We start from the raw sequence: 27,962 nt of genomic DNA, 5'->3' as shown, positions 1-27,962 counted from the left end.
CCCAGGAGGAGTTCATCACCTTAGGAAGATCCCATAAGAAAGGTTGAAAAAAATACTTTAAAAAAAAAAGAAAGAAAAGAAAAACAAAATTTTTTGTAGTTCCCATGTTTGCTTAGTAACTTCTTAATTTTTATAGTTAAAAATTCATTCTCATGCCCAGGTAGTCTATATTTTCCTTTCTTAAAAATTCTAAATATATATTCCTTCTAAAGTTTCATCTATTTCTTATGGAGAAGTTATACTTTACAATGCCACTGTCATTTTTGGTCAAGTTGGGTATTTTTCTGTTGCATTGTAAATCTCATTTTTCTTAAATTAATACCCGCTTATAATTTAAAGAATCAGTTAATTGTACATACTACTACAATTCAAAAACTACTAACCTCCTAGTGGTAACAACACTTAATTATTTTGTCTAATCCTTTTGGCATTAATTCCATATGTTTTTTTGTTTTTTTTTTGAGACAGAGTCTCGCTTTGTTGTCCAGGCTAGAGTGAGTGCCGTGGCGTCAGCCTAGCTCACAGCAACCTCAAACTCCTGGGCTCAAGCGATCCTCCTGCCTCAGCCTCCCGAGTAGCTGGGACTACAGGCATGTGCCACCATGCCCGGCTAATTTTTTATATATATATCAGTTGGCCAATTAATTTCTTTCTATTTTTATAGTAGAGACGGGGTCTCGCTCTTGCTCAGGCTGGTTTTGAACTCCTGACCTTGAGCAATCCGCCCGCCTCGGCCTCCCAAGAGCTAGGATTACAGGCGTGAGCCACAGCGCCCGGCCTAATTCCATATGTTTAAATAGAATGCTTATGTTTTTTATATTCTCAGTTTATACATTACCTGTTGAATTCCCTATGGAATATGAATGATGAGCTTTCTTTCTCCTTCTGGTTTACATATATGCACTAATAGACACAGCTCGCATCCCCATCTACATACGCACACACGTAAAATCTTGTGTATTTTGATTAAATTTTGCATTTGTGGTGTTACTTCGTATGCTACATAGGAGTGAGCTAAATTATAGACATTACTTTCCATCTTTTCTTGAGCTTTCCTTTTCTTAGAGTTATTTTGGTTTTTGGTTTTCTTACTTTTTATGTAGATCACTGATTCAATTCTACACTCTCCACCAGTTGCTTAAATTTCTTCTTCTGCCTTTACTAATTTTATGTTCTTGGGGACTTCTATTCATGACCTGCTCCAATCTGGATTGGTTTTCCATTACCAACTGGTAACCTGAGATCTCCCTTCACTATCATTTTGGGGATTCCCTTTGCATCTTTTACTTTGTGTATTTTCTATGTCTCACTTATGTCTCTTTTTTGGAGTTTACCCTCTGATTTTGGTGGCTCAGTAAGAAAGTATGGACTATAAAGAGATAAGCGTGTTTGCCAGATAAGGATTGGTCATAGAGTTCTCTAAACAAATTATGTTATGTTTATTGAAACTCTCAGTGTATAATTCCAAATAAATAATATGGCTGATAAGTTTCAGTGAATCTTATTGTAAGAGTTTTCAACTAGCTCTGCAGATTTTTTAGTTTCCCTCATAGTTAAGCTATAGCATAAGAAACTTTTGCTCTTTGTCAGATGTTAAAAATTATTATTCCAGTATTTCTAATTATTTCACTATCACTCTCCTTACTACCCTGATATTCACTTACCTGCTTTCTTTCTGTTGAAAAATCACTTATAAGGATAGCTGGAACATACATCAGGAAGAAAGTACCTTACAACTTGGTATTAGCAACCAGACTGCCTTGGCTACTGCTTTGCAGCTGTGATCTTGGGCAAATTAGTCAACCTCTCTGTATCTCTGTCTCCCTAGTATTAAATAGAGATGATAATAATAACTATTTTATTGGGTCATTGTGAGTTTTACATAAATTCTATCAATAATACGGATTTAAAGCAGTATCTGATTGATACTAAATGCTCAAAATTTAGCCATTATTATTATTGTTATTGTTATTAGTGTTATCACTAGCCTTATCTTATGCATCCAGTTCTAGTCCAGGTATAGGGGAGGTGGAAAGCAAGAGTGCTGTGTCTGTGTCAAGGATCTTAATTTTCTAATATAACTTTTTTTTTAGGGTATAGGGACTTTTTTTTTATTTCAGGATATTATGAGGGTACGAACATTTTGGTTACATTTTATGTCCTTGCCTTGCCCAAACAAGAAGCATGCCCTTCCCCTCTACAGTGCTCACCAGGTCCATTTAATATAACCTTTTTATACGCATATTTTAGAATTTGCCAGTACCACTTTGCACCTATGAAATCGGTTTCATATAATTTTAACCTAATAACTTCTATCACAAAATCCTCTTTCTACTTTTATATCTTTAGTGTATGTATGTTTATGAAATTTCTGAAGTTTATATCTGTATATTTTCATCCATCTGTAAATGAGGAATATATGTTGTAATTTTTGTTAAAGTTAGATCATTAGCATTTGGAAAATTCTAGCTGATAATGTATCATTTTTAAAAATTGGTCCAATAAAAAACAAAAGTAATATATACTGGCCAGGCGCGGTGGCTCACGCCTGTAATCCTAGCACTCTGGGAGGCCGAGGCGGGCGGATTGCTCAAGGTCAGGAGTTCAAAACCAGCCTGAGCGAGACCCAGTCTCTACCATAAAAATAGAAAGAAATTAATTGGCCAACTAATATATATAATATAAAAATCAGCCGGGCATGGTGGCTCGTGCCTGTAGTTCCAGCTACTCGGGAGGCTGAGGCAGGAGGATCGCTTGAGCCCAGGAGTTTGAGGTTGCTGTGAGCTAGGCTGATGCCACGGCACTCACTCTAGCCTAGGCAAGAAAGCGAGACTCTGTCTCAAAAAAAAAAAAAAAAAAAAAGTAATATATACAAAAAGCAATCATTCAGTAACACAGAGGTATCTAAAATAAAACTAACAATGACAATTTCTGCCACTACCATGTTGTAACCAGTCTTGGCAATGTTATCCTTTCTGTTTTTTTCCTTTTGTTTCTAATTACACACATATAGAAAAAAAATTTTAATGTAGATTTTATAGTTCATGTTATTTTGCAACTTATATCACACAGAAATATATTGTAGGCTTTCTTAAAGTTAAAACAACATACCTACCATTAATCTTCAGTAACTGCGTATAATATTCCATGGTATAGATATATTCTTATTATATATTACTATTATATATTCTGTTTATGAACATGTGTTCTATATTTTTCCCTAATCTGCCATTTCTAGTGGAATTAGTTTAGGATACCTTTTTCCATAAAGAAGTTTTTAAAATAGTATGCTCTTAAATCTTTCTCCCTCTTTCTGGATTCTGGAATCATTGCCATATTTTAAGGTCTACTTTAACCAAAGGTTATGTACATTTTCTTCACTATTTATTTAAAACACTCTTCTTAATAAATTTTATTTTACTAATATTTTATACTATTTAAATTTTAACTCACTAGCATTTTATTTGGCCTTTTTGCATCCTATATTAATAAATGAATTTGGTATGTGTTTTTCTTGTGCTGTCTTCATCAGGTTTGCTATTATGGTTATGTTAACTTTAATAAATGAGTTTGAGAGCTTTCAGGTTTTTCTTATACTCCAGCGTGTTAGGATAGGAATTATCTGTTCAATAAGAATAAGTTAGAACTCACTTATAAAATCATATGAGCCTGGCTCCTTTTTTAACAATATTTTTGGTTCCTTCCACAGCTAGCGGCATGTTTAAATATTCTGCATATTCTTGGCACTTGATTCTAATCATCAGTATTTAATATTAATTCACAAAATACGTACATAGCACAGTATCTAACATGTGATGTCCTCTACTGTCTTCCTGTTTTCCCTAAATTAGATATTTTTTTATTTTTATTCTTTTTAGTATTAATTTATTATAAATTAAGGGAAAGGGCTTTCTTTTTTGCTTTGTTTCATTTGTCTTTTAAAAAAATATATCTTCTGTCCTGCCATGTTACCAAAAAGATATTTGTCATTAGTTTTTTGGCTGTGAGATAAAGTTTTCAACTCTGTACCTGTTATATACCTCTGAATATGGATTTCTTTATGCATTAGGATCAGACTGATTTTTTATTGCTTTGTATGTTTGCTAGTAATGCAACCATGTGATAAAACTATCAGCTTTGTTACTGATAGAAAGCAAAGTTGTAGAATGAAACTTAGGTTTGGGTAAGTGGACTTGCTAAGGTTTAAGCTTTGAATTAGGAAGAGTTACCAGCCCAGGCACAGGAATTCTTTCAAACACAGGCCCTCCTACATGGAAGTCTGCCCCTGTAAATGTATGGTATGAAGGAGTTAATAGGTTGGCAAATCTAGAAAAATAAAAGATGAAGAATCTAGGCAACACTTACTTGGGTCCTTCTCCCAAGTTGACTTTTTTTGGATTAGTTTTATTTATTTTATTAATAGAAAACCCCAAATAATAGCAACTTACAGAGAGAAGATTCTGTCATATAAAAATGAAATTCAGAGAAAGGCAATACAAGACTAATATGATGAGCAAAAATAAAAGCCAGAAGATTAAAAAGGAACAATATTTTCAAAGTACTGGTTGCTTGTATGTATATGTACGGGCCTGGGGGTAGGAGGATCATATTGTAATTGTAGTTATGGCATTAGTGTAGCTTTTTCATTTACTTTCAAAGACATTTAAAATTTCTTTTTTGTAACTTTCTTGTCTTTACCTATGAAATTATCCTTAGGATTTTAGTGAAGTAATGTAATTTTGTATAATGAAACTTTTTTCTTACTAGTTATTTCATTGCTTCATAATAATTACCCCTAGTTGTCATAACTTTATCACCTTTTTTAACTTTTGAAATGTTAATTACTGCCCCCTTTTTTATTCAATCATTATAAAATGTATTTATTCCAATATAAAATGCTGAAAAGTACACGATTTGTAAGTGTACAACTCAGTGAATTATGGAGTGAGCGTATTCACATGTAACCGCCAGGCCCAGAGTAGAACATTAGCAGTGCTCCCTCCAGAAGCCACCTTTGTTCCTCCCTTCTGTCACTACACTCCACTCTGACAAAAAAGTAGCCATTTTCTGGACTTCTAACAACATAAATTCATTTTCTTGTTGAACTTTATATACTTGGAATCTTTTATTCTAGGTCTTTTTTTATCTCACTATTTTTAGTCAACAACATGTTTGGAGCTTCATCCATGATACTGAATGTAGATGTAGTTTGTTTGTTCTCATAGTATTTTCTTGTATGATTACATTATAATTATTTCCCATTCGGTTGATATTCAACAGGTATTAATTACCTGCTTATATGTAAAGCATGTTCTAAAATCCAGTGGTTGTAGCTGAGATAATGATGGACTAAATTACTGCCTTAATGAAGCTTATTTTCTAGTGGAGAAGCAAACATTAATTAGAATTGTAATTAGTATGATGAAGAAGCAGTTTGATGTGGAAGGAGAACATATAATGAGAAAATAGAGTTGGTATCTAGAGGGCTTCTTAGAGAAAGTGACATTTAAACTAGTAATACATATACCAAAATGTAGAATGTAAACGTTTTTCTGTTCTTAATTCTCATTCCACACTTAGTTTCTACTGATTGTTTCTTGTATATTCTCCTAGATAGACAAGATTGAGTTAAATTGAGATATTCCTCCATACATTTATAATTTAAATAAAAATAAAACTTCTATATACTCTATTATTTGCTTTTCCTTGAGTTCTTTTTTATATAATATAGTAATTATTAATATATCAGAATTTATAGATTTATCTTATTTTTTATTTCCTATCGAGTTTATCAAAATTTAAGCATTGTCCTAGAGCAGAGCATCCCATTTTTTTCATGTTATAACAAATATGAAAAATAATAATATATATCCCAAGCAGTGATGCACCCAGGAGCTTCTGGCCAGCATAAAGACCAGTGGTTCAACTTCTCAGCACACCTATAAGTTATTCTTACTCTAAGTTAGGAAGTTCTGTCCCAGATGAGCTGTTAGGAGCAAGGGTAATATAGTCAGGTGTGGGGCGAGAGTTGAGGCAGGCCTGTGAGGAGATTAGCTGTTTCTCCCCACGGAGCCAAGTCTCTAAGATAGGGGTCACCACAGAGGATAAGGAAATTGATAGGCAAGAGAGAGAAATAAAAGAATACACAAAGACTAAGGTATAGTTTATAGTTTTATATATATAAAAAGATCAGATATAACACAGCAGGGGGATACCTAGGAGACTGGCATATCTCCACAAATGGCAGCAATATGGTTAGATTTATACAGGTTTTACAATCACAGACATCAATTACTAGTTGTCAGGGTAACATATTTGCATATCAGGGAATGCAGTTGCTAGTAGATCCAGGTAGTGGGTTAGGGTCAAAAGTCCTCTCAAGGGGCTTCCACTCTATCTAGGTGAACAAACAGGTACAAAGTCTCTCAGGGGCTAACTTTTAAATTCTAAGAGGTAGTTGTCAATTAACAAAGGTAAAACAAAAGAGGTATGGTGACTCTATATTTCTTTGATTAGTTATGGTGGACTTAAAGGTACACAGATAGGAGAGAGCAGGAAGCCCATCTCTAATAAACAGGTTGCTTATTACCATCGGGAGGCAACTTTGGGCAAAGTGCACTCATTGTCTCCAGCTCCCATCCTGTGGGCCATATTTGCCTTGTTTTGTCTTTCAAGACACAGGGAAGCTCACAAATGTTGAGATACCGAGAAGCCTTCCTGGAAAACATCCCTACCAGAGATTTGCGAGCTCTCCAATGATAGCAGCCTCTAATAAGTGAGCCATTGAGTTCACACATTCCTTCAGGGCAAAACCCTGCAAACTCCTGTTTCTGTCTTTATTATAGTAATATAGGGTTATATAATAAAATAAATATCAGCCACATTTCATTAATTTCTCAGTTATATTTTCCCAACTGTCAGGTGCCTAGGTTTAAATCCTAGCATTATTACTTAATAACCGTGTGGCCTTAGGCAATTTCTTAAATTATTAGAGCCAGTTTTTTCACTTATAAATGAGGAGTTATCTTGAGAATTAAGTGAGACAATTTAGTGTCTGTCACGTAAAGAATCCTCAAAAGTTGTTAGCTATTTATCATTACGTTGTTGCTGGATATTTGGGTTATTTCCAGTATTATGATCATTCTTGAACATATATTATTGAACATTTTAGTGAAAACAGCAAAGTAGAATCGACAAGTCAAAGTGCTTGCAAATTTTAAATATTGATAATACTGTCAAATTGTTCTCAATTAGTTATATTGGCTTTTAGTCCTATTGGTGGTTATTTGACAAAATGACATAAAGAGTATAATCCCTTTTTTTACTGTATTTCTTCTTTGATCTTTAGTGAGGGAAAAATTTTGGCAGTTGATATTTATGTTGTCTCTGTACATTTTTTAGATACAATTTTTAAAAATTAAATGAGCATGATTTCTTAAGACACTTGATTAATCTGTAATTTGCAGATTCTTCAACATATTTTATAGTTTACAGTATGTCTTTTAAATTTATTTTTGGTTTCTCACTGTACATAATTTTTTTAATCTTATAAAATATGATATTTTCTTTATGGATTTTGGGCTGTATGATCACTTTCAAAATCATACAAATCTTTAATTCTGCTACTTTCATAATTTTACTTTTTGTTTATATTACTAGATAGGGGATTTTAGTTTTCTTTAAATAGAAAAAACTTTCAAATAATACAAACATAAAATTTTGATTAAGGCATCCTTTTCACACTGGCTTAAAATATCATTTTTATAATATACTAACTAGATCCCTATTAATAAGTATCTTTGACTGAATCTCTGTAATTCTACTGATAAGTTTTTGTTTTTATAACAGTACACCTATTTACAATCTAGACCATTTGTAACATAGTTTGACATTTTGTAGGAAGAACACTTACTACTAATTTTTTTTCTTTTATAAACAAAAAGTTTGGCAAGTCTCATTTTTCTTTTTTGATGATTTTTAGAATCAATTACTACTTTCCCCAAACCATTTCAGAATTATATTTATTGTGTTAATTTAGGATGAGGTGAGTTAAATCTTTTAGTATTTTGAATCTTTCCGAAAAGGAGCATAATAAAACTTTTCAGTCACTATTATGTTCTTTTAGTAAGATGTTATAATTTTCCTTCATAATGGTCTTATACCTTTTTGTTTAATTTATTCCTAGGTGTATAAAATTTTTTACCATTATGACTTGGGTCATTAACCCTCACTTTTTCTACCTGCTTATTAGAAGTGTAGGTAATGAGAAAACTAATTTTACATATTTATATCTAGTTAGCTTTTTGAACTCTTTATTTCTCATAATTTTTGATTTGATTTTCTTGATTATTTCAGTAAAAACTCTTCCAATAATTATCTTATCATTTCCATTACACTCATTTCTTATTTCATTTCTGGTTTTATTATGGTGACCAGAAATTTCAGAACATAGTCCCAGTACTAAAATAATGGTAGTGGGCTTTTTTTGTCTTGTTCCTGATTTTAATGAGTATGTCTCTAATGTTTTATTATTCAAAATAATATGTAGTGTTGGTTTCATAGAGATTTTATAAATTTAAAAACACTTTCTCAAATTTATAATTAAGAATTATCTTTTAAACTGATTAATATTGAAATTTAGAAATTTTATAATGCATCTATTGAGATGCTAAACAGATTTCTCCATAATTTTTTTTTTTTGAGACAGAGTCTCGCTTTGTTGCCTAGGCTAGAGTGAGTGCCGTGGCGTTAGCCTAGCTCACAGCAACCTCAAACTCCTGGGCTCAAGCAATCCTTCTGACTCAGCCTCCCAAGTAGCTGGGACTACAGGCATGCGCCACCATGCCCGGCTCATTTTTTCCTATATATATCAGTTGGCCAATTAATTTCTTTCTATTTATAGTAGAGACGGGTCTCGCTCTTGCTCAGGCTGGTTTTGAACTCCTGACCTCGAGCAATCCGCCCGCCTCAGCCTCCCAGAGAGCTAGGATTACAGGCGTGAGCCACCACGCCCGGCCATCTCCATAATTTTTAATCCTTGTAAAGATCTTAACGTTGATCTCTTTTTTAATCATTAAACATTTTTTGTTCCTATGTATTCTTTTTGTACACTATGCTGTGTGTTTACCACAAATGGATATGAGTGTCAGCATCTATATACATAGACAGAATTGATCTATAGTTTCTTTTTTTTATGCTTGTCAATTTTTGATAGCGAGATTATACTAGCCTTGTATAATTGTTAAGTAGGCTTTTGCTTTTTGTCAGGCTCTGGGGCAACTTAGATACTGTAGAAATTATCTGGTCCTTCAAGATTTGGCATAGAAGCAGAGATCTAAATGTGGGTTTATCTTTTATTGGCTACAGATCTAGGGCAACCTTTTAAAATCTTCTGAAGTTTTTTTAGATCTCTTTAGTTTTTCTGCCTCTAAAAGCAATTCTAGTAATTTATATTTTCCTAGATCCTAGATGATCATCTTTTTAAGCAAGATATTATAGTTTTTTGTATAAAAATAAAGTTATATGTATTAGTCTTTAATTTTAAAACTTTCCTGTGTTATCACCTTTCTTATTGAATTTTCTTTCCTCTTTTGATCTTCTCTCCACCTTTTTAGAAAAGAAAAGCCTTTAGTATCAAATTATTATTTTATTTTTCTTTGTTTATTTTTTATTTTTTTCTCCTACTTTATTTTATTTTTTCTTTTTTTCTAAATTCTCAAAATTTTATTCTATGTTATTCAATGTTACTGAATACCTACAGGTTTTGATAACTTATTCCCAATATTAATTAATTAATTAATTACTTTTTATTTCTTTGGCTCAAGAATAATTTAGAATTATCTTTTTAAGTTCCCAAGTATGTAGCTTGGGAGGTATCTTTAATTCCTATTTGTATTGCTTTTTGGTCAAAGAATATGGCCTATATGATTTCAGTCCTCCGGAATTTGAAATAGATTTTTTTTATTTCTTGGAAAACTGTCAACTTTTAAAAAATAATCCATGAACTTTTTAAGATATATATGAAATCTTTCAACTCACTTTATTTTAGAGATAAGATCATTGGACTTACAGGATTATGTGCCTTGTTTTATGTCACAATTAATTAGAAAATGGTATACTTAGCTTTCTGAATCTAGTCAATTTTTCATTAGATTTTATTGCCTCTAGAATAAATATACTGTATGTTTTTATATTTGGTATTCTTTCACATATGTGAATGTTTACATCAAAATCAAGCTCGTAAGAAGCTATAAATTTAGATTATGATTCTATAACTTAGGAAAGCTGAAAAATCTCTGGCTAGAAATCATCTGGATCTTTAGAACTGAAGAAGCTTTCAAAATAGTGACTTAAAGTAGTCTTATTGAATGGATCATCTGTATATAGGTGGGGAACAAATAAGAATCACACATCACACACGCAAATAAGGATGTAACACATGTAGAGAACTTAAAAAACAAAGGTGTATGTATATTTGTGGGGAAATAAGCCTTTCCTAGGTGGAAGAAAATTCTTGCTGAAGAGTAATAGGAAGTAAGACTAAATAGATAACACTGGGCCTGACTAAAGATCTAGTGAAAAAATTTAAAAATTACATACAGAGCATTTCCATCACCTAATGACCAGTATCACATTTCATTTTGTAAATGTGTAGTGATTTGATTGCAATGTGTAATAATTAACTTAAAATGATTATCACAGGCAGCCAAAAAACATGGACAAACATTATTCTAGAACAGGATTCCGAGGGAGTAGTATGGGGCCAATTTCACATAACGTTAACTTTACTCGTAATGGCAGATTGTGTACAGCTCTGTTAAATATACCAGCATAGAACATCTGTTGAGAATTTGAATAAATATGATTCCAGTATATTTTGAAAGTCCTAAAATTTCTTATGAAGTAAGTTCATAAAAAATAGTTGAGAAATGCATTTATGCCAGTAAAAGTGGGTTTTCTTGTGTGCCTGAGAAATGACTCTTAGAAATTTAAATGTACTTTTCTACCTTTACTGGTTTAAATACCTATAGATTGAAAAGCACTATGTCTTTGGCAATTCACTTATGAAAATTAGAAGAATCTTAAATTGAGCAAAATCAAGAGGTAAACATATAAATCTTAGAGTACAAGAGGTTATATATTTCAGTTTCTAATAGAAATCTTCTGTTTATGAAAAATATCACAGCATCTACTTTAAAAGTAGGTAGGGGAATGGATGACCATTTAGTGTGATAACTCCTTATATGTAAACCTACAGTATTAAGACACTCAGTACAAATTTATTTTATTTGTATACTAATTTTGGACAAAAGCATATCTGAAATAGTTGAATATTCTAAAAGCCTTCTAATACAGATTGAGCATCCCAAATCTGAAAATCCAAATTTCAAAGTCTAAAATGCTCCAAAATCCAAAACTTTTGGAGCATCAACGTGAAACTCAAGGGAAATTCACTGGAACATTTTGGATTTTAGATTTTTGGATTGTGATGCTCAGCTGGTACAATACAAATATTCTAAAATCTGAAAAAATTCAAAATACTAAGTATTCCCGGTCCCATGCATTTCAGATAAAGGATACTCAACCTGTGGTCTATGATAGTCATTGTCTAAGGGCCATAGCAAAGAATAGTTATTTTGTTTTAGATTTATTCTCAAATTCAGTGTACTTTATTAAATGAACATGTACCCTTTTTTTTCTAAATTGGGGAAACAGGAAGATTTTTAACAAGTTCTAAGCAAAGTGTATATGTGCTAATTAGGCACCTATGAGCCTTGATAATCTTACATGTCAAAATAAAGGTGATTTTTATGGTTATTTTTAACCACAACAGTAAGACTTTGGAATGACATGTATATCCTGAAAAAAAAAATCAATTTTTAAGGGAAAAATATTTTAGGATACTTTGTATTAGCTATAAAAATGATGTTCTTATTCTATTTATAATGCTATGCTGGACTTATCAGCCTTCCTTATCTTTAATCGTATGGGCCTCTTGTGTACAATAGTATTTGATGTGTAAGTTTACACATTTTTTATATAGTCAAATATTTTCCAGATTTTGCTCATGTGTGGAACCATGTATTGGTGTTTATTATTAATATTTCCCATTATAATTACCGTTAAATTCTGAGCTGTCTCTGTTTATAAAGAAAAAGTAAATTTAAGCATGTCGGTAGTAATAGTGATAATAATGTATAATCATTATTATATTAATATAATTTAAATACTATTGAAGCAACAAAGAATTCCTTTTGTGGTAATTATAATTTCAGGGCTTGCTGTTGCATCCCTTATTTGTCATTCATCTAAGAGTTAATTGTGATAACATTACTATGCATGTAAGAGCCAGCCATTTTCTTTCAGATAACAGTGTTCTTGGGAGCTGTATGTATATCAACCCTAAAATTAGGTTATTCAGACTGACATTTGAAAGGTAAAACAGGATAGGAGAACTTAGCATCTCTGTCTTATAATGTCTTCAAATAGACTTTACCAAGCTCTGAAAAATTTTACAAACTCACTCAAATTGTAAGCTCAGTTGTATTATTTACCACTTCTGCATGTAGAAACAAAAAGAACATTTATATAGAGAAGGGATAAGGAAGGACATATGTGGTTAATTATTCAGAAAATTTTTTGCAACTGTGGAACACGAGGCCGTATTCTTAGATCTGCTGCCACATTTGTAATACTTTAAAAGAATAAAATACATTTGAATGCAAGAAGAATTGAAGTTGTAATACTGAGGGATTTTAATTATTATAATTAACCAAAATTATCATTTTCATCACATTTTCTAGGCAATTAAGTTGGAATACTCAAGGTTGGTTAAGTTGGCCCAAGAAGACACACCACCAGAAACAGATTATCGTTTACATCATGTAGTGGTCTACTTTATCCAGAACCAGGCACCAAAGAAAATCATTGAGAAAACATTACTAGAACAATTTGCAGATAGAAATTTGAGTTTTGATGAAAGGTAATTTAAAAATGTAAAATTTGTATGATCAAATTGTTGTTCTTTTTTTGTTGTTGTTTTGTAGATTCTTAGTGTAATTTTTAAATGTTTATACATGCATGAACATATATTTTAATATATCGGCACAAAATTTGACCTCATTTAATTTGAACAGTTGCAGAGTAAATTCTCTGGAGTCTATAGTCATGGCCTTTTAAAGTTTGAACTAAAAATAATTTAGATCATTTTAATAGATTTTTATTGTGGATCAAGTACCCTTATGGAACTCTATTTTAGAGAAATAAAAGGAGTTTCTCAACCTCGTACTATAGACAGGTTTGGTTAGATAATACTTGGTTGTGGGAGCTGTCCTGTGATATGTAGGATTTAGTGGTATCCCTGATCTCTACCCACTAGATGCCAGTTCCAACCCACAAGTTGTGATAACCCAGAATATCTCCAGGTTTTGCCCAACAACCCCTGGGGGAGCCAGATCACCCTTGTTAGAGAATCACTGGACAAAAGTTTTTAGTCATGTATATAAATAAAATAATTAAACATTCTTTGACATAAAGAGAAAGCTTAAAATGGTTAAATTAATTTGATTCACCTAAAAATATTTTCTCTTAGAAATTCCTATAAAACTATTAATGTAAAAAACTTACAATTTAATCTAATTAGAATGAATGACATTAACAAGAAATTAGGGCCTAGGTAAAGGTCCAAAGTATTGAAAGTTATTTTATTATATAAACATATTTACACTATTTTGGAGTTCATTTTAATTACATTTTAGTTCCGAAACAAATGATTATCCTTTATGAATGCCTCACAAATACTGAAGTAAAAAATTGTGTAGCAAAGGAGAATATGAGGGCAAGCAAAGCATCTAGGATCAATTCCTGCCTCTTGTGTCTGCTGTGAAATGTAACATTGAATGAAAAAATACAAATAAGTGCTTTTGAACAATATCTGGTAGTTGAGTGCTGAAGAAATGTTCGCTAGTGCTATTTGTGTTAGCAATATGGACATCACTTATTGTGTTACTGCACAGAGCTCAGAAATATGACCATTTATGACCCTCACTATCTGGACTGTCAGTGTCCTATGTTCCAGTGAGTATATACTATTGAATTTGGAGACAGTATTAATGGAGTCATCACATTGACTTTTCAGTCTTACAGTTTTCTGCCCTGGGGACTACAAGTAGTCAGTCTGTTTTGATAACATGATTTTTCTTGTGCTTAAAAGATAGTTAGGTGCATATGATTTAACTAAACATATGTGTCGGAATTTTTTTATCAATGATTTTAGTCATAAAATCCATTGAAATATTTTCCATTTTACATGAAATGATAGCTGCATTTTGGACTCTTTCTTTTTACTATTTAAGAATAATGACATTTGGGGGGAAAGAAGATGTAATCTTTCTTGAGCTTGCTTAATAGATGCGCAGTATAAAAACACAATTTCATTTTTTCCTTATGCAAGCTGTATTAATAGAATATACTTTAAAAGCCATGTATAAATGTAACGCAATTGATGCTGTCTTCTTTGTAAATTATCCAACATTAGTCTGACAAACACATTTTTCACTTAGGGTTATTTGGAAGTTGTTTTTACAAAAAATTATTGTTCAGTGACAATGGATTTCAGTTCTATATGTGTTTGGTAGTTTAGTTTTGTGTAACACATATTTTTCAGTTTTTATGGATTTTGCTTTTGATTTAGAAATATATTGTTTTTATTTGAAGGTGTCACAACATAATGAAAGTTGCCCAAGCCAAACTGGAAATGATAAAACCTGAAGAAGTAAACTTAGAGGAATATGAGGTAATATGCTTTTGTAGAGGTTGAGGGATTTTGTAGTACCCTAATGCTCTTTTCATTTCAGCACAACTAAGTTTGCATTTGTTTTGAATGATAAGTAATAATTAAATTTCTAAGTCAATGATCAAGTTATTAATACTTTTATAAATAATTTTAGGATTTATTTGATTTGGCATATAGAGCAACAAATTTAAAACAAAGGAAGGTTTTGTTTTTTGTTTTTGTATACAAATTATTATATGTATAATTTTGTATTCCAATACTAGTTCTCAACTACTTTTTAAATGAACTTTTCTAGCTTAAAAACAAAATATCAAACTACACTGCTAATTTTGAAATTAATTCTGAAATTGTCATTACATGATAACAACAAATGTTTATCTAGAGCCTCCTGTATGCCAAGCATTCTTCTAAGCACATTACGTTTATTAACTGATTTAATTTAGACAGTAAAACTCTGAGGTAGGTGATATTCTTGTTTTATGAGAAAATGAGACATAGAGAGGTGAACTAACCTGCCTAAAGTTTTCATAGCTAGAAGTATACAACTTTGCTAATAGAACCTACATTCTTAACTGCTATACTGCGCTGAAGATAATGCTGTATTTTTTTCTTTCAGTTTGCCTCCTTAGGTATTTTTGGTGAAGGTTAGAGATTTGTTTTAGTCATTATATGCCATACACATTTGTCATTATAAGACTGCATGGTCTGTGAGAGAGAGAGAGCGAGCATGCACAGGAGCACTTGTATGTGTGCTTTTGGGATTTTTTTGTTCACAGAACTCTGTGTTAACTTTGGCTTTATAACTGGTATCCTTTCTTTTAACTGACCAATTCAAACACCTAGTATTTCTTCAAGCTTTTAAATGCAACATTATAAGTTGTCTTTTTAAAAATATATAAATCTAGTAAATTTTAAATTGCTTTCCTGGGTGCCTTTGATTAATATTTCGTCCCATTTGCAAATTTAGTTATAGTACTTTAGATTCTCTTAAACAATTAGTATAATTCACTTTCACAAAGAAGAAGAGGATACAGAAAAACACACATATTTATGAAAACCCTTATCCTGGAATATAAGGATAAAGATTAAGTACCTTAATCTACTAAAGAGTATCTCTAAAATACGAAATAAAAAAACAACAAAACTGCAGCAAATATGTAGGATTGTGAACATTGAAAACTTTACTTTTGTGATTAGGAAAAAGACAGTAGGCAACAAATATAAGCAAAAAGTAAAAGATTGAAAAGGAAGAAACAAAGTCATTTGTATTTTTTGCCTAGAAATTCAAGTGAAATCTACAGATAAATTATTAGAATTAATAAGAGAACTTTGCAACATACAAATCTATGTCAAGTATCAATTTTATTTTCTTATACCAATAACAAATAATTAGAAAATGAAATTTATAAAAGACACCAAAACTATGAAGTACCTGTGAATTTACCAAATAAATTGAATAAAAGATGTGCATGACTTCTGGGGAGGAAATTACAAAATTTATTGAGAAACATTAAAGAAGCCCTAAATAAATGGATATGCATAATGATATGGAAAACTCAATATTGTGTAGTCATCAGTTATTCTCCCATGGTTTATAGATTTTATAGATTCAGTGCAGTCCCTATGAAAATTCTACCAAGATGTTTTATGGTTCTTGATAAGCTGATTGAAAAATTTTATGGAGATGCAAAGATGCTCGTCTGCTGGAGACATTTCTGAAGAGGAAGGTGGAAAGGCTTATTCTACTAGAAATCAAGACATATACTGTCTCAACCATTATAGCTTTATAATGATATTAACATAAGAATGGGTAAATTAAAATAGTAAAACAGAATAGAAAATCTAGGAATGTATCCACCCATAGGTGGACATGTGATAAATTCCATAGAGATGCAAATCAGTCAATAATGGAATTACTTTTCAACAAGTGGTCCTGGGAAAGAACTCATAAAGTACACACATTGACCAGAGATTTTGACCAGGATATGCAATCTGGAGCCATAAATATCCAGAATATGTTTTCTCATGACCATAAAGAGCAAGTAATCTTTTAGCTAATAATACCTCTAAATCTGTGCCCTTCAAATTGATTTATCTCTCTACCCATGTCCCCAAGATGCAAGCTCTTGGGACCTGATTTTTAATTGTGATGTGATTGTGCAACCCCTCCTTCAAGTTGCTTCAACAGATTGGATTAAGCATATTTTTATTCTGAAACATTCTCATATTCTAACTGCAGAGCCATTAAATTATATGTATTTAAATGACTTGTTTTTGGATTCTACATATAAAGTTCTATCAGAACATATCCATTTGTTTATGTGTTGTCTGTGGCTACTTTCACATCATAGTCACAAGAGTTGAGTAGCTGCAAAAGATGAGACTTGCAGAGTATAAAATATTTACTAACTGGCCCTTTAACAGGAAAACTGTGCCTACTCACAGCCTCTAAGGCAAATCTAATGATAACATGGAATGGCAGTTTGAATACCTTCTTCAGAAAAGCTAACTTAATACTTGCAGGACAAATTATACCTTTATGTGTTAAGATCTACTAATAGTATGAAAATTATGCCTTAAAAATTTTAAATTAAAATTTCAAATTAAAATAGTTTATATTTAAGGGGAATATATTAATTGGCCAATAATTTATCTATGTTTCTTATTTTTATTTGCTTATAATGATGTGTATATAAAATCTTTAACACTTTTATTATCAATATTCTCATTTAGATTAACATTATATTGAATTTTAGTTCTTTTTCTTCAATTTTATTAAACAAGTTAAGAAAATCCTAATTCTTGAGCTATAGAATATCAGCCCAGAATTGTTGAGTCCTGTTACATACCCTGTAATTGTTTTGGGGGTGGGGCAGAGAAAAGTGAATTGCATCTATCCTTTTACCATATCTAAGGTGAATAAACTATTAAGCTACCACATTTAAAATCAGATTTACCACAAATTTGTCTAAACTAAAAGATTAAATAAATCTGTTATAACATTTTTCTTTTAGTTCCCTAAAATTATTTATTAACTAAGTGTCCAAGCTTTGATTCATGTTAAAATAATAACTTCATTTATCTCTTATCCTCAGTGTGATGTAGTTACTACAATAATATTTTAGTGATATGATTTTTGAGAGAGATTACTTGATTGATTATACTGCCTTGGTATTTCTGTTGTCTTCCAGTGAGATCTTTATTATTTATTTTCTCATCAATGCCTAATAATTTTTATGTTTATTATTAATAAATAATCTTGTATATCAGATAAAGTATTGATTTAGGTCTAGTTTATCTTAATTTTGAACTCTTTGTTTTTATTACATCAAATAATTATCAGGATAACAGGTTACTTTATGAACAATTTTATTGTAAATTTAAAGTATTACCCTGAATATTTTTAATACTTTACTTTTACCTACAGGAGTGGCATCAGGATTATAGGAAATTCAGGGAAACAACTATGTATCTCATAATTGGGCTAGAAAATTTTCAAAGAGAAAGGTAAGCCAAAGCAGACAAATATGAAAAGAGCTTGATTTTTGTACTTAATTCTATTCAGATTTGACCTCATCTATAGAAAAGATTTTATTCACAATATATATTTTTAATAAATGTTTTAATTTAGAATAGTTTTAGATTTACAGAAAAATTATGAGGTTAGTACAGAGACTTCCCATATACCTCAGATAAAGTATATTTCCCATTTTAAATTAAATCTATAAGGTTGGCATTAGTGTCTTTGTTTTTATTAGCTTTCAAATACTCTAGTTGAAACATAGGATGGAATAGAATCGAATGGAAACCTAGCAAGTTTTCTGGAACCAAAGAAGCTGGGAGTCCAGCAAATGCAACTCTTTTTATTCCCTAACATCTACCTTCAATCACCAGTCTTTTACATATTCTTTCTGAGTCTAACTTCATATCAGAGGTAGTGTTTCCAATCTGTCTCTTTGTCTGAACTTCTGGGTAACATAAAAAATATAGCTATAGGCTCCAAACACATTTTAGATTAATTTTCATTTAAGTTAAAGATAGTCTTAAAGACATTTCTACCTAGTTAATTGTAATATTGTTATTATTATTTTAATTGTTATTAAGAAAGGATGGATTTTGCTTAGCTTCCCATTTCAGATTATTATTTCTCCAGATATTTTTGAATGCATATTCTTTAACATTAATTTACTTGACTAGTGATTGTTTTTTGAGAAAATTCTTTATTTTCAATAGTGTCATATTGCAGCCAAGTAAAAGGGATATTGAATTTTTTCCTTCCTTCTTTTTATCTTTATAAAGTATAAGAAGCTCCTGCTGAGTTAATGATGCTTTTTTTTAAAATGCCAAGATGGACATTTAATTCTAGAGTTATATTGTCTAACATGTTGGCCACAAACCCTTGTGATAAATCAAATTTAAATTAACTAAATTTATTAAAATGAAAAGTTCAGTTTCTTAGTTGCACTAGCCACATTTCAAATGTGCAGTAGCCGCATGTGGCTAGAGGTCTCTGTATTAGCCAACATAGAACATTGCCATTGTTGTAGAAAGTTTTGTTGGACAGTGCTGCTCTAGCATTGAGTTTTAAATAATTTAAAAAGTTATCACATAACAGGAACAAATAATGTTTGACTTAACATTATATCTAAATGCTTAGAAATAAATTATTAAACTCCTAGTCCTTGTGCTATTTATGATAATTTCACTTTGATCATTGAAATAGAAAACTGTTTTGATAAATAGCTCCATTTTATACACTATGTTAGTCAAGATTGTATTTCTTTAATAGGAATATTCAGATTCACTTTTAGGATTTATAATTTGTGCTGTTATGAGAAAAATAGTAATACAATCTTAAAATTGAATAGAGTGTCTAAGATCAAAAAAGATATTTCAGTTTTACAGATAAAGAAATTAGGCTCCACAATGATGCAGTAACTTTGTCAAGATCACACAAATAACTAAGGAGACAAAAATTGAAATAGAAACCCCTGTATTATATAATTTAGTGAAATCACAACTGTAAAAAATGTTCATTTACCTCAGTAAGAATTAAAAAGATGAAACTGTCAATTTGTAGCTACCTACATAACTTCTACTAGTTGTTCTTAGTGAGCATTTGTTAAAGGTCCTTAAGATATAACTTGGAAGTATGTTTAAATTTTATAATTTGCTTATCAATTCTCAAATACATACTTGTTCAGAAAGCCAATATTCTAGTATAGGAAATGCTTATTAAACTGGAAGGATCAACTAGGAAATTAATAATAGTGACAAATAATATTTATAGAATAACTTTAAAAGAAATATTAGTTTTACCATTCTAAATATAGCAGTTACCGTAGATAGCTATATATAAAATATTGCCAAAAGGATCTGTCAAATTTTTTTTAATGAAAATATAACAATTGAGAGACTCGAATGAAATATTTACTGATGGGCCCTTGTCAATTCTGTGAGTAGTGAAGTGAAATAGTGGTTTTAGGAACTGTGATTGTTTAGTAGTATAAGTAGAAGATAAATCGAGTCTACCAGGCTTCCTAATCTTATTTTATCTTAGATAAGAACGTGGTAACTGGATTGCTGAATCTTATTCTGGATTTATGTGAATACACATTTGTAAGCACTTTAAAGCTTGATAAAATATGGAACATTTTGCACACCTCAGTAGAAAATTGGACATGGTTATGGTTTCAGAGCTATTCTCAGAGTGGTGACTCAAGTCTAAAAGGCCAGATATGAATGTCATTTAGGAAAGATTTTTTTAATAAGAAACTTAATAGCTATGAAGAAATGACAGATATGCTAGTTATTTATTGTATAACAAACTACTGCAACTTAATGGTATAAAAAGAACATTTAATATCATCATCACTGCCTTCTTTTTTTATAAATAAATAAAATAGCTGAGGGTATGTTTGTTAACATAATCATATTATTTTAAAATAAAATTTTATACTCAATTTAAGTTTTCTCAAAAACTAATTCCTGAAAAGCCATTCAAAAAATTATTTAAAATAAACTTATTTGTCAGGAAATTTGATTTGTCACAAATGTGTGCATTAATTTCCAAATAATGTTATGTTTAACATGTGGGATGTAGAATGGATTTATTTTATGTCTGAGCACATGTGTTAAATAAATAGTAACACTGGCAGCATAACCTAGAGTTTTAAAATTGTGTTTCTTTTCAATATTTCACTTTCACTTTTTAGAATGTTCTATTTCTCCATATTAATGTGTGAGAAGATATTTATTAGAAAAAACAACACAAAGTAGATATCTTAAAATATCTTTCATATTTCAGTTATACAAATATGTGCCTATATATTTTTTTCTCTCACATGTTAGAAGGAGAATTATTTTAGAGGTAAAAATAATACTCAGTTACGACCCTTTTTTAAACCTGGTTTGAACTTCGTAATATCTAGATCTATATTAATATAATACATTGGTCCAATCCTGTGAGCCTTTTGTGTTAGTTTTTGGGCTTTTTTGTTTTTGTTTTATCCCACCAGGTTTCTCAGATTTAGAAGCATTTTCCCCTTTCCACCTCCTCTATCTCCTTGGATATTCTCTCCTCTATGTTTTACATTTTTCTCAATGACTAGGACTATCTGTACATAGAAGAAGCCTGATTAAATAGTCATTGAACAAACCAAATGATATTTGTCATCATAAAACAAAGTAATTTGATTTTTTTCTTCATACAAAAATGACGTGTTGTTAAGTAGATTGCTGGCTTTCACATCAGTCCTATGCTGAGTCTAAATGGAAGATATCAGGAAAATAAATACCAAAGAAGACAGAAAGAACTGTCTGAATTCATCAATTATGGTCTCTTCTCCTAGTTTTTTCTTAATTTCTCTCCCCCCCCCCCGTTTATTTTTTACTTTTAAGACATAATGATCTCCTGGTTTCAGATGTTAATGTTACTAAAAAGATCCTGTCAGGCATATGCTAGCTACATCAGATGGTATTTTTAGTTATAATATTGTTTTTAGATAGTCAAAATTTACGTGTATACTTAAAATGATTTATAATTGTAGTTGACTTTTTTTTTACAAAGATCAAATACTAATGGTGTATTTTTTTTTAATTTTTAAGTTATATAGATGCCTTGCTGTTCCTTATCTGTGCTTATCAGAATAACAAAGAACTCTTGTCCAAAGGCTTATACAGAGGACATGATGAAGAACTGATATCACATTATAGAAGAGAATGTTTACTAGTAAGTTGAATGCACATAGAGTGTGCTTATCATTTTGTCTTACATTGGGAAAGTTTTCCAGACTCATATATAAACTCTGTTAGGATAAAAATCATGGTGATGTCTATAAACTGGGTCTATTTCCTTAAGATGGCAAATTACATTCAATTCTTTATCACTTATTCTTTATGGATTCTAGGTATTGCAGATGTTAAACCAGAAATATTTTTAAAATGGGATCAGTTTATGTTCCTATATTTAGATTTCATCATCATACTACCATTCCTTTTACTTGGTGGGAAAAGAAGGGTTTCATAGATCATTAAGAAATATCATTATTCCAAAAAACAAATAGATTTTTCTGAGAATTTATAAATGGTGGTATAGTTGATGTGCATAATGTTAATTATTGTAACATAGTATCCTTTTTTGCATCTGGTGATTGGTAGGTTTTTCCTCAAATATTTTCATGATCTCTGTATGGGCTGAAATATTATTATTATTATTATAAACCTTTAAATATTCTTTTTAACAATTTTTTTTCCACCAGTTTACTTAACTCCAGATGTCTGGAGTACTTGGTTCTTTGAATAACCTTACCTTTATGTATAAAATCACAAATTCCATCTTTATACTTTTTCTGATTAGATTTTACTCTCAGTTAACTATTAACATCACCCTATTCTATATTGTGAACTTCTAAGTTGTGATAGTTTTTCCTCTTTAAAAAAATTACGACAAAGGTATTCAAAGGGTGTATGTAGTTTGAACCTATATAGGCTTGTTACATGCTTTAAGTGTACTTTAAAAAACTTTAATTGGGCCGGGCATGGTGGCACATGCCTGTAATCCTAGCACTCTGGGAGGCCGAGGTAAGTGGATCTTTTGAGCTCCAAAGTTGGAGACCAGCCTGAGCAAGAGGGAGATCCCGTCTCTGCTAAAAATTGGAAAGAAATTAGCTGGACAAGTAAAAATACATATATAAAAAAATTAGCCAGGCATGATGGCTCATGCCTGTAGTCCCAGCTACTCGGGAGGCTGAGGTGATAGGATTGCTTGAGCCCAGGAGTTTGAGGTTGCTGTGAGCTAGGCTGACGCCATTGCACTCTAGCCTGGGCAACAGAGTAAAACTCTGTGTCTCAAAGAAAAAACCAAAAAACTTTAATTGGGTAAACTTTTGGTTTCTTTTTTTTTTTTCCAGTAGAAATACATAGTATATATTAACTGTAGTGTGAATATGTCTTTACAATTTTTGAATGGGAATATTAGAAAATTGTTATTTTTCTCTCAGCTCATTTTACTATATTCAAGTGCATCTTAAAACTTAAATTGTTGATGGTTTGTATCCACTGAGGAGGATGGTATTCTTAATTTGACTAGTTTCAAAGGTTTTCAAAGCTATCCCTGAGAAGGAGCACCTAAATCATATGTATTTTGGCTTTAAAAAATACAAAGTTTTATATAAGTATATATAAATATGCGTAGAATGTATTAAAGCAATTTTTATTTAACTTAAAAATGTTGAATTTTGGGGCATGGGGAATATTTTAGTAAAGCTGATTTTAAAAGTAAATAGAACCAAGACTTAATGGTTTCTCTGAAACATTCAAAAAAATGATAGAATACCATTTTTCCACCATTAACTAGCCACAGTTAGTTGTTTTACATAGGAATTCGAATGAAACCTCATGAGGATTATTTTAGTGTTCCTTTCAGGGTTTTTTTGTCTTGTATATTTAATGATTGTCAGGTTCTAAGGGATATAGACATGAGTAAGACATACTACCTATCCTTAGAAAACCAAATCTTGTAAGAGATATACAAAAATAATTGTTCTGGAAGAAGTGCCTTTATGAGAAATATGCAAATGATATGCCTGGAATTGTTAGGAAGAACCTTAAGAGATAAGGTAAACATTCATTGATCTGATTTTGACGGATAAATAGGAGTTTTATTCATTGTAGAAAAGGATGAAGAACTTTCCAGCCAAAGGAACACTGTATGTATATATGGTTTATTAGAGGATGAAATGGAAAAGAGTAGATTGAAGTCAAGAAGTCCTTAGAGGGGAAAGACAGAGGAAGGAGGGTGAGGGCCTCAACTAAGGCAGCAGTACAAGTTGATGTAAAGCAGGGGGTATAGAAGATGGTGAAGGGAATGAAATCAAAGGATGTGGAAACTATTAGATGAGTGGGAAGAAGGGAATGTAAAACTCAAAGCTCCCTGACTTTCTAGTTTTGTGTTTATATTGGAGAATCTTAAGATTCTGTATTAATCACTTGGGCACCCCTGCATTACAGTTGTTTCTGGCACATGGCATGTACTCATTATTAAGAATTTATTGAAGGAATAAGCGAATTGGTTACCTTTATATTTTTGTATCATGGAATATAATAGCTTATATTCACTTGACATTTACAGATAAAATGATGAAGAGTTTTTTAAATTACTATGGAATCTGAATTTCTTTATTTTTGAAACTGCTTTGAATGCTTGTAGAATTTTAGAATTGGAGAAAGTTAACCTCTAGAGAATAAAAAATGACTCATATAGTGATGATCAAAGTAACATAAGCTGAACATGAACTAAAAACAGCAACAATATTTTATCCACTGCTTTTTGCTTTTGTTGCTGTTGTCATATGCATAGCTTTTTCTAAGAGACTTTCAGTTCTAGAATAGGTTGAGATTATTTTTTCTGAGGGCCATTTGTTCCAATACTGTTTATGAACATATTTATGTTGTCTTCAGTGTTAACACCAGTATTTTTATTTAATTAAAAAAGGAAACTAAACCTGTTGTTCTTTCCCCCATTGCATTAAGAAATTAAATGAGCAAGCTGCAGAACTGTTTGAATCTGGAGAAGATCGAGAAGTAAACAATGGTCTGATTATCATGAATGATTTTATTGTCCCATTTTTGCCCTTATTACTGGTGGATGAAATGGAAGAGAAAGACATACTAGCTGTGGAAGATATGAGAAATCGATGGTGTTCCTACCTTGGTCAAGAAATGGAATGTAAGTTTAAACAATGCTAGTCACATTTGAGTTGTTCAGATTAAAAGCAGTTAGAATTAGATGTTATTTATTCTTGCTATTTTTTATATTCCATAATATTTTCACATCATTACTTTTTTTCCTTATTGATGGCTGTGCACATTGCTGTTGCCATTTATATTTTTATCTCTTCCCCCAAAATGGCTATTATTTTACATATCACTGTAAATTAATAAATCATGGTGAGGACGATCATCTGATAAATTCTATCTTTAGTTAAATTGAATTGTTTATATTTGCAGCAAACCTCCAAGAAAAGCTGACAGATTTTCTGCCAAAACTGCTTGATTGTTCTATGGAGATTAAAGGTTTCCATGAGCCACCGAAGTTACCTTCGTATTCCACGCATGAACTCTGTGAGCGATTTGCTCGAATCATGTTGTCCCTCAGTCGAACTCCTGCTGATGGAAGATAAACCGCACACACTTTCCCTAAACATACTGTATAAACTCTTTTTAGTTCTTAACCCTTGCCTTCCTGTCACAGGGTTTGCTTGTTGCTGCTATAGTTTTTAACTTTTTTTATTTTAATAACTGCAAAAGACAAAATGACTCTACAGACTTAAGTCAGACTGCAAACAATAAAGCTGAGAATCGCATGGCACTCAGACTTTGTTTTAACCAGAACTGATGTATAATCATAAATCTGATTGATTTTATTATGGCAAAACTACGTTTTTGCCACCTTTCTGTTACAGTATTATTTTGCCTTTATCTTTTCTTTATCATCGGCTTTCCATTCAGTCTGGATCCTTCCATGACTGCAGCCATTTAAGTGTTCAGCACTGTGTATGATACATAATATTTGGTAGCTTGTAAATGAAATTAAAGAATAAAGTTTTATTTATGGCTACCTATGTGTTTGTAAGCAGGTATATTGTATATCAGTGTATTTTAATTATAATATATAAATGAATTTGGGGGATTAAGATTAGGTGATAAATAGATTAACCTTTTAACTTTGCCCTAATGGTAGCACATTGGAAATTTATTAATTATTTGACACTTAAATATATCAATATTTTTAAGTTGTTGAACTTAGTATGGCACCTAAACCTGTTTTGAATTCAGTCAGGTTTTCACTAAAGTAAATGGCTGATTTTTAAGTCAAACTACACTGAAACTTTTAACATTTTCTTAGATTAATCTTATTTTTTTATGTATTTACAAATATAGCAAGGTGATTATTTCAAGAGAAAACTGAAAAAAGTACTTGAATAAGGGCTATTTAATTGTGAAACTTAAATATGTATATATACACATTCATATATATACACACACGTACAACCACATAGATATATTCTTCATAATGGAGGACAATGTTTTGCATTATATAATCATTCTATTTTTGTAAATTGTATACCACTTTAATTGAAAATGTTCTCTACTAATCACTGCTGTGAAATGAAGTTGGTAATGTTTAACTAGAAGTTATGAGTATCTTCACTGCTTTTATTTACCTCCTTTTCAAAAAGGATAAAGCTGTAGAACATTTTGTAGCTGAAACTATTGTTTAAGATTAATGAAGTAATATTGTGAATGAAAATCAAAAGCAATGCTTTGAAGGTAATCATGTTACCAACAACCTATTTTTGAATTTATAAAAATTTCTTTATAAATGAAACTTAGTATAGTAAAATATATCATTATACTATGTGTATGTTTGTTATAGCGTCGCCAAAACTAGTGTTCTTTATAAGTGCCTCTCACAAAAGATCCTAGAGGAGGAAGAAAAAAAATAAGCTAGTATATGATGCTCTTTGTAAAGGTATTGATGTACTGCTGAGGTGTTGATGACAGGACTTGGCTATTACTATTCCCCTTGTAAAGTTAGATTTTGTATATTGTATACCTGTCAAAATGTGTTTGGGTTTAGATTTTAAAATTCTCTATTGAGCAGAATTTTGCATTGGTTTTCAAGTTTTGTTAAAAGTTTAAAAACTTTATTATATGTATCATCACAGCTTTTGTAAAGTATCTTCAATATTTTATGATATTCTACCATAATGGTAAAGTTGTTTGTGTTTATGTGAATAACTGAATTCTGAGACACAAAGTGCTCAGATACCATGTGGAAATTATTTCTTTCAAAAGGCACATCCAGGAAATAATGTGATTCTTGTGCTAAAGGTAAGTATTATTGTATATACTTTGTACTTAAAAACCAGGTTATTAATTCCTAGTAAGAAATCTGAAATAACTTATTTTAAAAAGGGACCTTTTCTTCTAAGACCTAGGGGAGCAACTTGTTTTGATATTGGCTTTTAATATAGTCTTAAGATTTAGGTCAGTGAAACTTCTTTACATAATATACCGTGTTAAATATAGCTTAAATAGCTAATAATTTCAGAATTGAAACCTCATAGAACTATTGTTCATGACAGGTTCTGCTTTGATTTAAATGGCTCTCATTGTGGTTTCTATGGTACTCCTCCCCCCCCAAAAAAAATATTATTTTGAAATAATTCAGGTAGAATTCAAATAGAACTTAAGACATTTTGGGAGACTAGCAGCAATGAGGGACCCCTCTAATACTCTCCACATTCATTAATATATAGTAATTATTTTGCACTAAATTAGTAGTTTTCAAAGTTTGTTCTTCAGACCAGCAATTTCAGCAGCATCTGGTAACATGTTATAACTGAAAATTCTTAAGCCTTATCTTAAAACTACTGATTCAGAAACTCTTCAGGTGATCTGTGTTTTAACAAGTCTTTCAGATAATTTTGATGTCTGCTAAAGTTTGAGAACCACTGTACTTAATGAAACTGTTAGCATTTTGTGCACCTTAAATTGATGCTGTTTAATTTCCTTTCACCTATGATCTTTTGTTTGATGGAAATAAGCTTTTTTGTATTTCTATCACTGTAATTTCAAGGAAACAACTAGATTTATTTTGCTT

General features: G+C 31.0%; 1 protein-coding gene across 7 annotated transcripts in view; it reads left to right on the top strand.

Moving 5' to 3' along the window:
* Window positions 1-25,917, top strand: part of USP25 (ubiquitin specific peptidase 25) — a 137,256-nt gene extending 111,339 nt beyond the window's left edge. For 6 of the 7 annotated variants that reach the window (XM_012786014.3, XM_012786012.3, XM_012786010.3 and 3 more), the window contains 6 exons: window positions 12,804-12,982; window positions 14,716-14,794; window positions 18,222-18,301; window positions 21,902-22,025; window positions 24,827-25,022; window positions 25,304-25,917. In XM_012786014.3, coding sequence (XP_012641468.1) covers window positions 12,804-12,982; window positions 14,716-14,794; window positions 18,222-18,301; window positions 21,902-22,025; window positions 24,827-25,022; window positions 25,304-25,476 — 831 coding nt within the window. In that variant the 3' untranslated portion in view covers window positions 25,477-25,917. Of the gene's footprint in view, window positions 1-12,803; window positions 12,983-14,715; window positions 14,795-18,221; window positions 18,302-20,354; window positions 20,710-21,901; window positions 22,026-24,826; window positions 25,023-25,303 lie in introns of those variants that run through there. The other variant, XM_076000783.1, reaches the window with a different exon arrangement.
* Window positions 25,918-27,962: the final 2,045 nt, after the last annotated feature.

Source organism: Microcebus murinus, chromosome 1 (genome assembly GCF_040939455.1).
Source record: "Microcebus murinus isolate Inina chromosome 1, M.murinus_Inina_mat1.0, whole genome shotgun sequence".
Classification (NCBI taxonomy): domain Eukaryota; kingdom Metazoa; phylum Chordata; class Mammalia; order Primates; family Cheirogaleidae; genus Microcebus; species Microcebus murinus.
The sequence above is the reverse complement of the archived record's forward strand: the minus strand, read 5'-3'. Positions and strand labels throughout refer to the sequence as shown.